This window comes from Pleurodeles waltl, chromosome 9 (assembly GCF_031143425.1).
Source record: "Pleurodeles waltl isolate 20211129_DDA chromosome 9, aPleWal1.hap1.20221129, whole genome shotgun sequence".
Lineage (NCBI taxonomy): Eukaryota > Metazoa > Chordata > Amphibia > Caudata > Salamandridae > Pleurodeles > Pleurodeles waltl.
The window spans coordinates 85,939,367-85,955,698 of record NC_090448.1 but is presented as its reverse complement, the minus strand read 5'-3'; the positions used below and the strand labels follow the sequence as shown (position 1 = coordinate 85,955,698).

The 16,332-nt window shown below is 43.6% G+C and overlaps 1 protein-coding gene across 1 annotated transcript in view; it reads left to right on the top strand.

Annotated features, from left to right (window-relative positions):
• GRM7 (glutamate metabotropic receptor 7) overlaps window positions 1-16,332 on the top strand; it is a 1,785,443-nt gene that overhangs the window by 1,244,388 nt on the left and 524,723 nt on the right. Inside the window, exon 8 of the mRNA XM_069206344.1 lies at window positions 11,673-12,608. Within this exon, the coding sequence (XP_069062445.1) occupies window positions 11,673-12,608 (936 nt within the window). The remainder of the gene's footprint in view (window positions 1-11,672; window positions 12,609-16,332) is intronic.

Genomic DNA, 16,332 nt, shown 5'->3' with positions numbered 1-16,332 from the left:
CTCAAGTGGATTTTCTTCTATAGTGGCAACAAAATCAACTTGAAAGGGTATGCATGGGTGCAATTCGCACTAAGGCCCATATTTATACACTGTTAGCGCCGGATTTGCGTAATTTTTTTATGCAAGTTCTGCACAAACTTAACTCCATATTTATACTTTGGTACTAGACCCGTCCAGTGCCAAAGTTATGGAGTATGAGTCATTTTTTGTACGTGAAAACCTACCTTGCGCTAATGACATGCAAGGTAGGCATTCCTTTGCCAAAAATGACTCTAAGGCATGTGCGCCTTATTCATCCTCCAGCGTCATTTTGACGCACAGGAGGAGGAGGGCCTTAAAAAATGGCGCCCAGCCGGATTTGCACTGTTTTTTAACGCCTGGGTCAGGGCAGGCATTAAGGGACCCGTGGGTTCATTTCCATGGTCTCTGACCATGGAAGCAGCCCACAGGTGCCCTTCCCTGCCCTAAGTCATTTTTTTATTTTTTTTAGGTGGCATAGGGGGGCCTAACTTGGGCCCCCCTATATGCCACTGTGCCCTGGGTATGGCCATTGGGCAGGGGGGCATGACTTCTGTCTTTGCTAAGACAGGAGTCATTTCCATGGAGGTTGTGCGTCAAAAAATCACGCTCATCAGGTTAGAGTAATTTTTTTTTACTCTAACCTGACTTGCACCATTCTTTAACGCACAACCCCCAGTCTTCCCTATGCCTCCGCTGCCCGGTTAGAGTCATTTATTTTTTACAGTAACCAGGCCGCAGCGCCGACTGCCGTCATTCCTTAAATATGACGCCCGGCTGGCGCAGGTTTGCGTCAAAAAGTATAAATATGGGCCTAATTTTCAGCACTGCTAGCACTATTGGCGCTGTATTGCTTGTGATACCTTCAGGCAATGTTGGTTATTAACTATGCATACTACATTACAAGGTTCCGTTAACTACTACACAGCCAGAACTGCTTAAAGTTCACACACGGTCTGGGCCTTATTGTAACTATGCACTTGCATACAAAATAAAAAAATACATAAAACTGGCCTTTATCTAAAAACAGTTGCTGAACTTGTGATCCAGAAAATAACAACTTGTGACCATAACCAACTGTTTTACAATGTACAGAACCTGTCTCACACGTCTTTCTGACCCACTTTTCGACTCATTCCGTTTGCTGCAACTCATTCCGTTTACAATTAGGAGGGAGCATGAAACAGGGTGTTCCCTACTAAATTCGATTAGTACTGAAATGTTAAAATAAAATGGCAGTGACCTCAATGTTTTCCAAACTACTGGAAATGTACTATCCCCACGTTTGGATGGTAACAGATGAGCGAATGGAAAGCAGTGCTAAAGTGAAGTGCGTAACAAGAGCCAGGCACTGGTTGCAGGTGAGATCCACCAGCACTTATGTTTGGGACCAGTAGAGATAAAACCAAACAAGAGGCAAAGAAGAAGGAAAAGAAAATGGGTAAAAGGTTGACAAAAGGGGAAAAGGAATAAAAAAAGAACCTGAAAGAGTAAGACGAAAAGACAGAGAATGTCTGGTGGTAGATTAAAGAGGTAGGGGGTTGGAATCAAGACTCATAGCAACACATCTTTCAATATTGCTGGTCGCAGGCTTCTGAGCAAAACTTTGCACCAAGCACTTATTTTTTTTAAATAAGCCACTGCCATGGGGATTGCTTTCCATTTACAAATTTGTTACCACACAATCCTTTTTGGAATTGTTTTAGGTGGCCAAATAGGAAACAATTGATTCTTAAGGCAGGGCCTGCCTCTTTATTGGATATGCGCTGCTTTAGAAAAGCGTCTCCACTAGATAGTCTTTACAGAGAGGTAGCAATTGTGTACACTTAGGCCCATATTTATACTTTTTAGATCAGCTTGAGACACACGTATCAGAAGTCAAGGAGCTACAGCCTGACTCCATCTTATTTTAGAGATAACGGACTGGAAGATGTAGGGAGGAGTAAGCATCCCTATGATAAAGAGCGCACATGCATAAGCACTTCATGCAACACCTGGTCAAGAATTGACTACTGGTTGTTCACTCAAGATGCGATCCCCTGAATCATTCAACTGGCTACTGGAATAGTCTCCAGTCATGCTCCAGTTCTCTTAGAGATCACTCTCCCCACTGCTTGAGACCATGCACACACCCTGAAACTCCCTGACAATGCTCTTTGTGATCCGGTATTCCTTAGTAAACTCCAGTCTAAAATTGTGGAGTATTCCTCCCAAAATGCTCAATCTGTGGCCTCAATGTTCTAGGAGGTGTTTAAGGTGGTAATACGAGGTGCATGCATAGCTAATCAAGCTGGAGTTCTGCATGCCATCTGCATGCAGCTTGCCAGACTTGAGTTGGACATCCATTCTCTTGCTCTAGACTTTTATGACTGTGGATGCTTTCCTGTAGCTGCTTGCAGAGGGACTTCAATCCACACAGGACACCTGCCCTCTTGTGAGCCTTAGAGGAGGGGCTAGATGCTGCCTATGTGCTAAGAAGCATGTGGAGACCTGCAAGACATGCATGGGACGTTCCTGGGATAATACCTGGTCGAAGACCGGGCCAAGAGCAGGTCAGTCTGTACCCATCAGACACCTGGAGAGCTGGGCCCCTCTTGTGATCCTAAGATTCTGTGACCCCTTGAAGCCAAGTGATGAGTAGGACAGACTCTTAATTATCTTATTTCCAGTTAAGTCCCCTTTGCCGCTTTCAGTTAATAATGAATAAAAAGAGTCTTACTCAGTCTTAGAACGGAGGTGACAAGGGTAACTTTTTAACCCTCTTAATAACATAGGATTTGACATTTCTTATGGGTGCAATTACTACAGAGTGGAGTTAGTTGAGGATCATATAAACGCTGTTCAGAGATTGACTAAAGACCCTAAAACTCAACCTAAAGATCTGACTTTATTTACTCCTATTAAGCCATCAGCTTGAGAGAACGATGGTTGAAGGACTCCATTGATAGCAAACAATCAAACCCTCTTAAATATTACAACCAAAATAAATAATCCCTGCATTATGTATGGGCAACTTGCCGATATCATGGCCGAAGCTCTGATAACCATCAGCCTAGTGCGCATAAACCACTACCTTCAAAACAGAAGCTGGTGTATGGAAAAGTCTAGAGGGCTGCACTGGTAAATTCAAAAGCTAAGGGACTTATAAACATTGATGAGGGCTGCAGAAGACCTAAGCACAAACCTTTAATAAGAAACCCCACCTTGTTAGAAAGGCTCAACCTTAAGTCTCAGTTACTTAATTTGTGCAAACCTTTCTTTGGCAACATGGAGGCTCTAGTGAGGAACCTCTTACTTGACGTTCTTGACCGTATTACAATATTGGGTGATATAGCCAAGCCCTGTCAGAGACCTAAAATAATTTCATTCAGTCTCAATTCAGAAACCAGCACACACTGCATGCTACAAGTGTTTCTCCTCACCTTGTCAACTCCTCAGTAACCCACTCACTTCCAAGCCTGCCTACAATTACCCCAATAACAATGCACAATAATTCAAATTGTGAATGAACAAATGGTGATCCCCTACCTCATCGCCTTTCAAGAAATCAGCTCAATGTGTCTATGAGTGGTGGCTTCCTGCAACATCTACAAATACCACCTGAATGCACCCCATGCATCAGAGTCTTAGAAGGGGTACCACGATTAGGTGTGGTTGGGCCTGAAATTAAATGGAGCCATTGGTGTAAGAAAATGTAGGCTGGTCATTGTTAGAAATGGGGTTTCTGGTTGGCTAGTGTATGCACCTCAGCCAGGCAGAACTTACCCACTCTAGTCAGGGCAAGGGAGTTACACGTCCAAGATAACCCCTGCTCACCCCCTTGGTAGCTTGGCACGGACAGTCAGGCTTAACCCGGAGGCAATGCGTAAAGCGTTTGCACAACACACACATACATGTGACGCAATATCCCCACCACAAAGGAAACACAACACCAGATTATATGAAAATACACTGTATTGTACACAACGTAATTATTAGACCAACATCACATAACAGTACTATCCTGCTACCTTAGCAGTTGTCAGAACGTTACACATTAGTTACTCTGCAAACTAGCAGTAGTCACACATAACACACAGGTTACTCAGTATTCTGCAACATAAGCAGTAGTCAGGAAACACGTTATCACATTAGCACACTTGTCACAAGAATATCATAAAATGCCCATAATAGGAACATTAGAAAATCTATGGCAAGTTTAAGCAAACATATTAGCAAGTCATGCCCATAAAAGGAACATGTGCACACATATGTAAAACCATCAAAGAACAGGTAGGCAATATATCACAATTAGAAAAGTCTGTAACAAGAACTTCAATTATGATCCTATTGGTCCATTTAAAAGTACCTGGTAGATGGTAGAGGCACCTCCAGTGCCTAAAACGAATAATGGGGCCCCCGGCGCTCCTCTGCGCAAAACGGGGGCCTCCCTGATCTCCTGGGGTTAGGGGAGGGCGGCACGCACCTCCTCTAGATGAAAAACGGGCCCCTCTGAGGGCCGTCAACACTGGGGGCCCCCCTAGGCCTCCACCGGCCCTCTCGAGGGGGGGGGCCCAGGTCAGGGAAACCTTTGAAGGGGGAGGGGGGCGCCTCGCACCCCCTCCTGGGTGAAACACGGGCCCCTCTGGGGACCCGCTAACTCCTGGGGTCTCCCGGGGCCTCCATCGGCCCTTTCAGGAGGGGAGACCCCTTTGTGTCAAGGCTGGCCCTCGCAGGGGCCCCGAGGGATCTGGGGGTGCAGCGAGCCTCCGATGAGGCTGCTGCCCGTTCCCCAGGCAACCGAAGCCTTCCGAGGCTTCTCAAGGCGGGGGAGAGGTGTCCTCCTCTCCTCCCGCCCCACGGACGGCAACCGAAGCCTTCCGAGGCTTCCCCAGGCGAGGGAGAGGCGTCCTCCTCTCCCCTCGCCTTCCCTATGGCATTCCGGCCCAAGGCAGGGCCTTCCGGTGCCCCGGGGGGACTCCCAAAAGCAGTCCTCGCCCCGGGGGCACCAACAGGAGCACGCTTGCTCCTTATAATAAAACGGAGGTTTCCTTCGTGCCCTGGGGGCACAGTGCTGAGCGCGGACCTCGCACTCAGGGATACTTTCCGAACCCGGCTGCGGCGGTGATTCCCAATCATCAGAGACGCGCTCCAGGAAGCGCGAGGGCACAATTTAAAGCCCGGGCTGCGGCGGTGATTTCCTTTTAGCAAAAGAAAAGCGCTTTCAAAGCGCAATGGCCCTTCAGCAGCCTCAGTCATTCAAAGAATGTCTTGTTCCTCGTCAGAGCATTCTGGGCACAGATTTTAAAAATCGTTGCAGGGGTCAGGGGCCACAGCACCCTGCCCCTGGGAACAACTAAGAAAAAAGGAGCACAGGGCTGGTGGGCCCAGCTACAGGCCAGCACAAGGGGTGCAGATGGTGGCAGTTCCTCCTAGTGACCAGGCAGGTCACAGGTCAGCACAGCAGCAGCAGTCCATGGCGGTTTCCTGGTGAGTCCATTCATCAGCGTCCTGTGTCCAGTTTCAAGTTCCAAGAATGTTCAAATTGTGGGGAAAATTCCCCTGTACTTATAGTCAGTTCTTACAGTGTTTTACAATGGTAGGGAGAGGAGGTTCCAGCCAGTTACAACTGGTTCTGGGAGTGCCCCCTCTCTCCTTTCAGCACAGGCTCCAAACATCAGTGGGGGGTTAACGACCCTATTGTGTGAGGCCAGGGCACAGTCTTTACAAATACAGGTGTGCCCCGCCTCTCCCTTCTCTCAGCCCAGGAAGACTATTCAGTATGCAGATGCACCTCGGTGACACCTCCACCCTCCCTGTATACAGGCTGTCTGAAAAGTATGCACCAAGCCCCAACTGTCACTCTGCCCAGACGTGGATTGGAGTCAAGCTGCAAAACACCAGAATTATAAGCACAGATAAATGCGCACTTTCTAGAAGTGGCATTTCTGTGATAGTAATAAAAAATACACCCACACCAGTAAGCAGTATTTATTATCACCATCACAACCATACCAAACACGCCTACGCTACCCCTCATAAATCAGACAATACCCCTTACACATAAGGCAGGGCATTTCTAATGCAATCCTATGAGAAGGCAGCACTCACAGCAGTGAGACACCAAGTTAGGCTGTTTGTCACTACTAGGACAGGCCATGCAATATGGCACATGTCCTGCCTTTCTACATACATGGCACCCTGCCCATAGGGCTAGCTAGGGCGTACTTTAGGGGTGACTTACATGTAGTAAAAGGGGAGTTCTGGGCCTGGCAAGTAAATTTAGATGCCAGGTCCCTGTGGCAGAAAACTGCGCACACAGGCCCTGCGCTAGCAGGCCTGAGACAGGTTTGAAAGTCTACTTCAGTGGGTGGCGCAAGCAGCGCTGCAGGCCCACTAGTAGTATTTAATTTACAGGCCCTGGGTATAGAGATACCACTGTACAAGGGACTTATAGGTAAATTAAATATGCCAACTAGGTATAAGCCAATCATACCAACTTTAGATGGGATAGCACCTGCACTTTAGCACTGGTCAGCAGTGATAAAGTGCTCAGAGTCCTAGAGCCAACAGCGAGAGGTCAGAAAAACCAGGAGGAAGGAGGCAAAAAGACTAGGGATGACCATGCGTATGGCCAAAAAGTCCAACAGTCATCTGACTTAGTTGATGAATCATAATGGTCCAGAGAGTCCAATGGCTGCTCCTTTCACCTAAAACCCCAAAGGAAGTCTGTGTTAATCTTAATTTTAAAAATCCACGACGGGTGAGTTCTCTGTTGCACGGTCAAGATCATCTAGCTAATCAACAGGGCAAGGTACTTGTTCCCCCTCTGGGGTTCTTTTATCGGCTACCCACACCAATATCTTTCCCAGACCCTGAAATCACCAGTGCCAGTTTATTTTCAAAATTGGCAGACTTGCCTGTTATGCCTTTTTCCTTACAGAACTGCTTTTTACCCTTATCTGGGCTGTCTGATTCTGAATTACTGGTCTCCTCATAAGCCTGCAACCAAATCCCATCACCACCTACCCTTGAGTCTGATAACTATAATAGACCAGGAGGGTTGTATAATTTACAGTGGCCATCAAGGAGTAGGTTGGTCTCCACCTCCTCTCACAGAATATTGTGAGTATCCATCACAAATTATTAAATGATGATTGGTTATAAATGGAAAAGAATCTAATGTAGTATGCCGCCAATAGACTTGGGCCACCAAATTTTTTTATATAGACGGCTTCCAGTCATTTTGTACAGCAGCTTCACCTTTTCAATCAGGCAGACCCAAGGGGAGTCTTGCATTCCTTCTCTCACTTAAATGTATAAACATCAAAGCGGAAGAATTAACGTTCACTTCTTATTTCCAAATTTTGCACTTGTCTTTGTCAGGCTTTTCAAATATTTTGTTAATGAAATTTTACTTTAATTTATTTTCCATGCAGTCTGTTAATTTAATCTAATATTTAGCATTTTATTATTTTGGATGATGTTCTAAGAAGCAGAGATCAGGTGACTATGATTTGGATGGTATTTAATATCAATAGATGTCCCCTTGGGGGAGACTGTGTATGCAGAATCATGGACAGGCAAAGAGAGAACAGCACACATTTAGTTCATTCAGCCTATGGGGAGCCAATAAATCAAATACTTGCTTAAAGTAACCTGTTTTTCTTATCAGACTTCCTAAAGAGTGATTCACGCGCCAACATTTATAGGCAAAGGTAGAAGGAGTACAATTGACTTTATCTTATTGTCTCCAGATTTTACACCGTTAATGCTAGACTCACACATCTTGTCATCCAGCGCTAGTGATCATAAGCCTGTGACAGTCAGTCTTGACTGCCATTTACTTAAGAACAATAAACTTGGATGCGGTACTAACCTACACCATTGCCCTAATAAGGGAATCCATGTCAAATCTGAAAAAAACAGATACCACAACATTTTGTGATGATCTAATAGCTGGCAAACTAGTTGAGGTAAAATGCTGCCTGTCAGAAGAAGCTGCCCCATTAGATGTTCTAAACAGGTTCAAGGAGAAATGTAAAACGGTGTCTGGTATGTTGACTCTAAAAAAGCCATAGATATTGTCCTCCCTATTAATGGTTTAACTCTGCTTGCACAACAGCTTTTAAAATCTAAAATCTGCTATTAAAACCATACTACATAATTACGAGGATATCAGAACAGTCAGAGACATATGTAAAATTACTCTGGACGAGCGAAGGGAGAAAACAATAATGACAGCAATATTCCTATTTTCAGCATAACGCCGACATGCAGCTTGCCAGACTTGAAACAGACATCAATTCACTTGATCTGGCCTTTCATTTCTCTGATGACATTATTGCCCTTGGCTCGCTTAGGCACAAAATCAGTGAATACGACGAGGAGGCCACTCTTGGACCTTAGAATGTCCCATGATGCCACAGATTCCCTAAAAGCCTGAAGAGACACCCACCACAGACTACATGTTCCGTAGCTATGTGGCTGTATGCCCTCTGGGTGGGGTGGCCCATGGTTGATGCATGGCCCAGCCTCAGTATTTAAATCACACAATGTAACACCACCTGAGGCTTGGGGTAAATGTGGACTGGGAATCTGAGGGAATTCCTAACCTCTATGCTAACACTGATGCCTGTTATCGAATATCATTTTAAGTTCTCTGACTAAAATATTCCTCTGCCTATTTTATGTACCTTTGTTTCACTGTTCTGTTTCGAATGGGCTCTTTATTTCAATTAAAAAAAACTTAAAACATACTAGGACTCACATTTTAGACAGAAAGCATTGATGGTACAATATGGCTCTTTCCTTCCTTAGGTACTTTGCACCCAAAACATATTCTTATGTGATAAAAGCTATAAGTAGATTTTACAAGGTTGTCTGTGAATGCAACCATGAAGCATGATCTAAAACATCACACATCATGAGAGTTTGCTAGTCACAAATCCATTTCCATCTTCCTTTTAGGCTTACTACATTTATCCAGGCCAACCTGTCCAGCTAACACAGGATGTAAGAAGCATTTATTTGAGCTTAATCCTGACACAATGGAAATTTGTATCTAATTTTTTCATGAAGCGTTAAGAAGACCTTGCTCTTTTACTGTTTAACTGGGTTTGGAAGATTGCAGTTTGAAAGGTGTAATATCATGCCTGAATGATGGGTTTCAAATCAAAATCTTGATCAGTTGATCGTAGACTAATTCACAAAACTTTCCCAACTTCGTCTGGTGAAGGCCTGCATGGGAGAGTGAAGGCCTTGGTCTTGAAGCGTTTAAACTACAGGAATCCCATCCAGGCAGAATTTCTGCTTGAACTAATGAGTAAGATTCTGAATTTAAAGAAGATGGTTAAGCAAGTCTTCTTTTCTTCTTTTTCCACAACAATCTCTTTTTTTGCAACTTTCCCACACTAATCTTTGTACACTCCATGAAGCCCCAGGTCATAACTATAGTTTAAAACAGAGTTGTTCATCCTAGGTCCAGAGGAGTCGGATCCATGCCACATTTTCAGAATAACCACTGGCTGTGTTCCATTTTTGAATATTACATGCAAATCTATAACATAAGGATATTTTGAAAAATTGTGATGGATCTGGCATGTCTGCGCCAACCTTGGACACACCAGGTTGAAAAACTCTTCACAGTTCAGAATATTTCCTGTGGATTCACCCTATTTACAAATAACTATTACTCTTTTCTGTCAGTATAACACCATCCATTACCTGAACCCAGAATGATCTGCCTGGTCTTATGTGGATTTACTAGTTTGTAATTCCTGACTGCTTGGGGTTAAATTAATCCAATTCCTCCTCCAGTACTGGATGCTGGACAATAACGTATACTCAGACACCTTCCCTACTTACTGTCTTTCTGCTTTTACTCCTATGAATGATATTTATTCTAGTGAGTTGCTGTACAATATTTGTTATGACACCATCAGTGTGTTTGATACATTGTGATGTAGTGAATGATTTAGTGGAAAACTTTAGAAGGATGCGTTATGTGGTATTATGGTGTAATTTAGGGCCAGATGCATCAAAGGGTTTTACCCATTCTGTGTCTATGGGAAAATGCTTTTGTACATATGGCCCTTAGTGTTGACAGATGACTTATAACTTACATACCGTGTGTGATAATTTCCTAAAGATATAGAAGTGCCATCTTCACAATCACTCATGAAAAATTCAGTACTCTCATACAGCGAGCACCATCCTTAACTTCAGTGAGTGTTTAAGTGATGAACTGCAATCCACTTGCCACTGAACCCAGAGTGGATAGTTGATCCTGAAGAGTAGGGATCAGTACGTTTGGAGCTAGATCAAAGGCAGAAAACTGAATGGCTCTGGCCTTCTCTTTTGACATACAGGAAGGGTTTAGATGAGCTTAAGGGCTATATGTTCCCTTTAGAACAAACTTACAATCTTGCAAAATGAAGATGCTCGCATCAGTTGTCACCAGTTAGCAGCAGAAATAATGAGTACAACATCGGCCTCAAGTTCTGTTAGTCACAAACTGGGTCAGCCTATGGCGCTGCTTATGATTTTCTTTCTAGTCTGGTTATGGTCATTTCAAGTCAAATAATCTCTGTACAATTGCTTTCTATATCAATCTACTGAGCTATTTTGCCTTTCCAATAGAATGTCTGCGTTAATTCAGTTTAGCATTTGTAACTTTTTTGTCTTGTCGACAAGTTCTTTCGTCTTCCATTGATTGTGTTTGTAAATATCGGTGACGAAACCCTGCCATCATTTTACTCGCTGCCAAAATGTTGCAGAATTGCACCTGCACCCATGTAAAAATAAAAGTGTAGTTCTATTACCCAAAACAATGTTTTAATTTTGTATCCACTTTGCAAAGAGGAGTAAGCCCCCTCTTTACATTTGATATCTCACAACTGGAGTGATGCCAGGTGATCAAATTAATGCATAAAAATGCTAGTAGATACAAAGCACTGAAAAATATAGGGAGAGGTTTAAAAAATATAATATTTCATAATATATTGAGATTTATACAATAGTAAAATTTGTATGGGATGAGTTAAACAAAAATGTAGTAATGAATGAAAATATATAGAACTTTTCAATAGTGAGATGATTTTTCATTGAAAAGGGACAACGTTTGCTGATGCCAAGTTAATAGGAGAACAAACTCAAGGATATATTTATTTGACCCAGAAGTACAAAAATTTACATTTTATAACTGTAGTAGTGAAATATTACGATGAACGCGAACTACTGGTAGACAACGGGCAACCTTTGTTGTTTGTACTAGAAGGTGCAGATCCACTAGGAAGAGAAGAACCACGAGGGTTCGAGCCTGTAACCTGTAAAAAAGTTATCTGTAGTAAGTATTTTAATCCACTAAACCATATCATTACGCCCAGTGAAAACAGAAGGAAACAAATGTTTCAGCAGCACGTATTTGGTGTGATTTACCATGTGTAAAGTGTTATGAACCACTGTCCAAGTTTGCATTTCCTACTAGGACAAATGCCCTCTCCAAGACCAATAGAGAACATAGAAGTTCATTTTATATTCAAAACGTTAGGTTTCTGTTTCTATTTAAATGTCTTTTGCAATTTCTTATGATTGACTTCCTTCATGTGTAGCACCTCATACAAGACTATGCTTTAGCTCTAGACTTTAAATAACCTTATATTTTTCATTGACAGGTTGAGGACATGCAGTGGAGCAGGGGAATGAGGGAGGTGCCTCCCTCCATCTGTAGCCTTCCCTGCAAACCAGGAGAACGAAAGAGAACGAAGAAAGGGGTGCCCTGCTGCTGGACATGCGAGCTGTGTGATGGCTACCAATACCAACAGGATGAGGTAACGTGCAACGTCTGCCCATACGGCTTCAGACCCAATGAGAATCGGACTGGATGCAGGCTAATACCTGTTGTCAAACTGGAGTGGCACTCTCCTTGGGCCGTCATCCCAGTTTTCCTCGCCATGTTAGGGATCATTGCCACCACCTTCGTCATGGCAACGTTTATTCGATACAATGACACCCCCATTGTCAGAGCATCAGGAAGGGAGCTTAGCTATGTCCTGCTCACTGGAATATTCTTTTGCTACATTATCACCTTCTTAATGATTGCCAAGCCTGACATTGGGGTTTGCTCTTTCAGGCGGATTTTCTTGGGCTTGGGAATGTGCATCAGTTATGCAGCACTCTTGACCAAAACCAACCGCATCTACCGCATCTTTGAGCAGGGCAAGAAATCAGTGACTGCACCACGGCTAATTAGCCCTACTTCACAACTGGCAATCACATCTATCTTAATTTCTGTTCAGCTCATTGGAGTTTTTATCTGGTTTGGGGTTTACCCACCGAGAACTGTCATAGACTACGAAGAGCAGAAGCCCATGGACCCAAATAAAGCCCGAGGTGTCCTGAAGTGTGACATTTCTGATCTACAAATCATCTGCTCGTTGGGATATAGCATACTTCTCATGGTCACGTGTACTGTGTACGCCATCAAGACCAGGGGAGTACCAGAGAATTTCAATGAAGCCAAACCTATTGGATTTACCATGTACACTACCTGTATAGTATGGCTGGCCTTCATTCCCATATTTTTCGGAACAGCCCAGTCAGCTGAAAAGGTAAGGTAGCTTGCTGAATTTTGCCTGATGGTTTGGCATTTTTGCATGACGCTGTGGATACATGTAATTTAACTGATTTTTTGGTTGATAGTTTGATCTAACATGTTAAATATGCCACATGGGGTACGTGAGTCTGTATGCAAAACTATTTGTTTTTAGTCATCTTCTTTATTGTTCTTGTTGCAGGCTTGTATGCAAGTGGGGGGCTTGGACTTTTCTTGTAAGAAAGCGTCGTCTCAGCAGTATTTGTGTGCGAATTAAAAGCCTCCTGGAAGAGAACTGTTTCCAAGGCCTTCTTGAATTTTATGGGAGATGGATAGGGATCACAGATGGGAATCCAGGGTGCTCCAGACATGGGGATTCTGCAATTTGATGGTTTACTTCATGGTTCTGTTTGATATTGGCTTGTTGGATCAGTTTAAACTTAGGATACAGGCTTCTGTTGAGGGACCGGTTACCTTAGGTATTCACATATTGAAAATGAGGATGAGTTCTTAAGCATCCCTGACATGGTTGTTTTTTGCTAGTGAAATGTAATTGTCGAATTAATTACCAGATGCAAACGCCGCCAACTTATTTTTATCAAACACCATATAACTGTGTATCTATCTGAGAAGTTGATTTGTGTAGGTGGTGCTGAAACATAACAGCATGAAATTATTACATGTGGTACTGCTATGTGAAATACAACTGCAATATTGTTTTGAGCTGGAAAAGAAAAATATTTTCGCTCCCAACAATAAATGTCAGCCAGTCCAAAAATAACAAATAGATGTCTTCTAAAGAAGGTATGAGTTTGATGTTGGTCCCATTATGTATCCTTCTGTATGCACGCTTTGTTGTGAAATACAGCTGCAATTACTGTGGTGGGTTCACCAGGGTACTTATCGTAAACTAATGAAATAGAGGACCTGGGCAGTCTAAGGTGGTCCAATTGTTCTAAGATCTGATGGGTAAGGGTGACAGGTGAAAGAAGGACGTCAATGCAATATGGTGCAAAGCTGAAGTATCAATGTGGGCCTTCTCACCTTCGTGCATGTTATTTTAGCTCATTAATTACTAGAATGATAATGACATTTTGCAGATATGGATTTGGTGAAGTGAGGGGTACCTATGCCCTTTGGGGGCAGAGCTTTATGAAAACATATGACAACCCATTTACATTGACGGTGAGGTCCGTTGAGTCAGTGGCTTTAGGAAAATTCACAGCATCCAACTACACAGTCCCTATATAGCCTATTGTAATCGATAGCATCTTCCACTAGTTCTAGTTTAAAAAAAAACATTTGGGGTCGTGGGTCTTGTTGTTTTGCATTTCCATGTATTGGAGTGGGTTTAAAAATCTTAGGGGGTTATTCTAACTTTGGAGGAGGTGTTAATCCGTCCCAAAAGTGACGGAAAAGTGACGGATTTACCACCAGCCGTATTACGAGTCCATTATATCCTATGGAACTCGTAATACGGCTGGTGGTATATCCGTCACTTTACCGTCACTTTTGGGACGGATTAACACTCCTCCAAAGTTAGAATAACCCCCTTAGTGCTTTAAGCATATTTGGCTGCGTGGGCTTAACAATCTCAGCGCTTAAGTATATTTGGCTATAGGACCAGCTCAAAGTACCACACGTGAGGCTCATTTGGAGCTAGGTATGTGGTCTAGCTCTCAGAAACACCTCTTCTCCAAGAACGACTCTATCAATTAGCTCTTCCCATGCAGGGCAATGTAGTCTGAATAATGGTAGTATCCATCTGCTGAACCATGTTGATAGATGCTGTTGGGAACTGTAAGGGCACAGATGGGGAGGATTTGAGCCCTCAGTTTCCTGGAGTTGTCATCTTTGACGATCTGTACTATACACAACAAATTATAGTTACTAGTATGAAATCCTCAGGGACCTGCATTTCAGTTGTATTTCCAGGGCTGTCCTGGTTCCTGATTAAAGCACAAAATCCAATTTGATCTCAACTAGGTATTTCACCCACATTACTTTTTCTAGGTAAATCTCAGTGCAGTTAGTGCAGGTAAATAGTGCAAAAATAGGTTTTCCACGCCTCAGAACGGATGGGGGCCATGCAATTCGCATGTTATTCCCCATTATGATGTTTGACATTCAGAATCATGTGTATATTGTCTACTCCCAAAAACCTTTGCAGTCAATATTTACCAGGCTCCTAATTTGTACAAAGGCAGAGTCCTCCTGAATGCATCACAGCAGAATATATCATCCAGAATCTAGCATGTCCCATATGGCGGTATTAACATACAGTGCATAAGAATATGTAAATAAAATGAGGCAGTTACTTTGGAAAATGTGTTTTGGTGAATTTCTAATTGATGCGAAAATTCTGCAAGCCTTCCACAGCTTATCGAAATTGGTTTTCACATCGACAAGGATGTCATTACAAGAGATGAACAACACATTATAACTAAGCGACATAAATGAGACAATTTCCCAGCACGCATTAACTATTAAAAGAGAGATTAATTGCGGATTTGTGCCAAATGAACAATAATGTGTTTTCCTTACTTTTGCAATCAATGAGAAGAAGATCGTGTCCAGGTGACAGAGGCCTCTGTTTTATCCTGTTCTAGCCTCTCTCGTGTTCGTGACTTGCAGGGCATGGTATGTTTTACACCAGTGGTGGGAGATGAATAGAGCTCTTTAGACTGGCCATCATATGACTTGCCTTTCAGGAGCAACTTTGAAATCTGCCGGTTTTTGACTTAGCCTGAACTATCGCTTCTTGCATTATGCATTGCAATCTGTCTCTCAGTGCCAAGGAGCCATCTACGTGGCCAATTCAGCATTACCTACATAACTGACAAAATATGATATCAAGAAATATAGGGCCATATTTATAGTTTTTGACGCAAAACTGCGCAAACGCAGTTTTGCGTCAAAACAATTAGCGCCGGCTAACGCCATTCTGAAGCGCCATGCGGGCGCCGTATTTAATCAATGACGTTAGCCGGCGTTAGCCGGCGGCGCTGCCTGGTGTGCGTGGAAAAAAACGACGTACACCAGGCAGCGCCGGCGTAGGGGGATATGGGGCTTGGGCGTCAAAAAATGGGGCAAGTCAGGTTGAGGCAAATTTTTCGCCTCAACCCGATTTGCGCCATTTTTTTCGACTCCCAACCCCCATAGAAATGACTCCTGTCTTAGCAAAGACAGGAGTCATGCCCCCTTGCCCAATGGCCATGCCCAGGGGACTTCTGTCCCCTGGGCATGGTCATTGGGTATAGTGGCATGTAGGGGGGCACAAATCAGGCCCCCCTATGCCACAAAAAAAAAAAAAAAAAAACACTTACCTGAACTTACCTTAATGTCCCTGGGATGGGTCCCTCCAGCCTTGGGTGTCCTCCTGGGGTGGGCAAGGGTGACAGGGGGTGTCCCTGGGGGCATGGGAGGGCACCTCTGGGCTCCTTCAGAGACCACAGGTCCCTTAACGCCTACCTTTTGCAGGCGCTAAAAAATGGCGCAAAAGCGGCGTACGTCATTTTTTTTGACCCGCCCACTCCCGGGCGTGAATTTTGCCCTGGAGTGTAAATACGGCGCACATGCCTCGGAGTCAATTTTTTAGACGAGAACACCTACCTTGCATATCATTAACGCAAAGTAGGTGTCCATGCTAAAAAATGACGCAAACTCCATGGACTTTGGCGCTAGACGCGTCTAACGCCAAAGTATAAATATGGAATTAGTTTTGCGTCGGAATTGCGTAA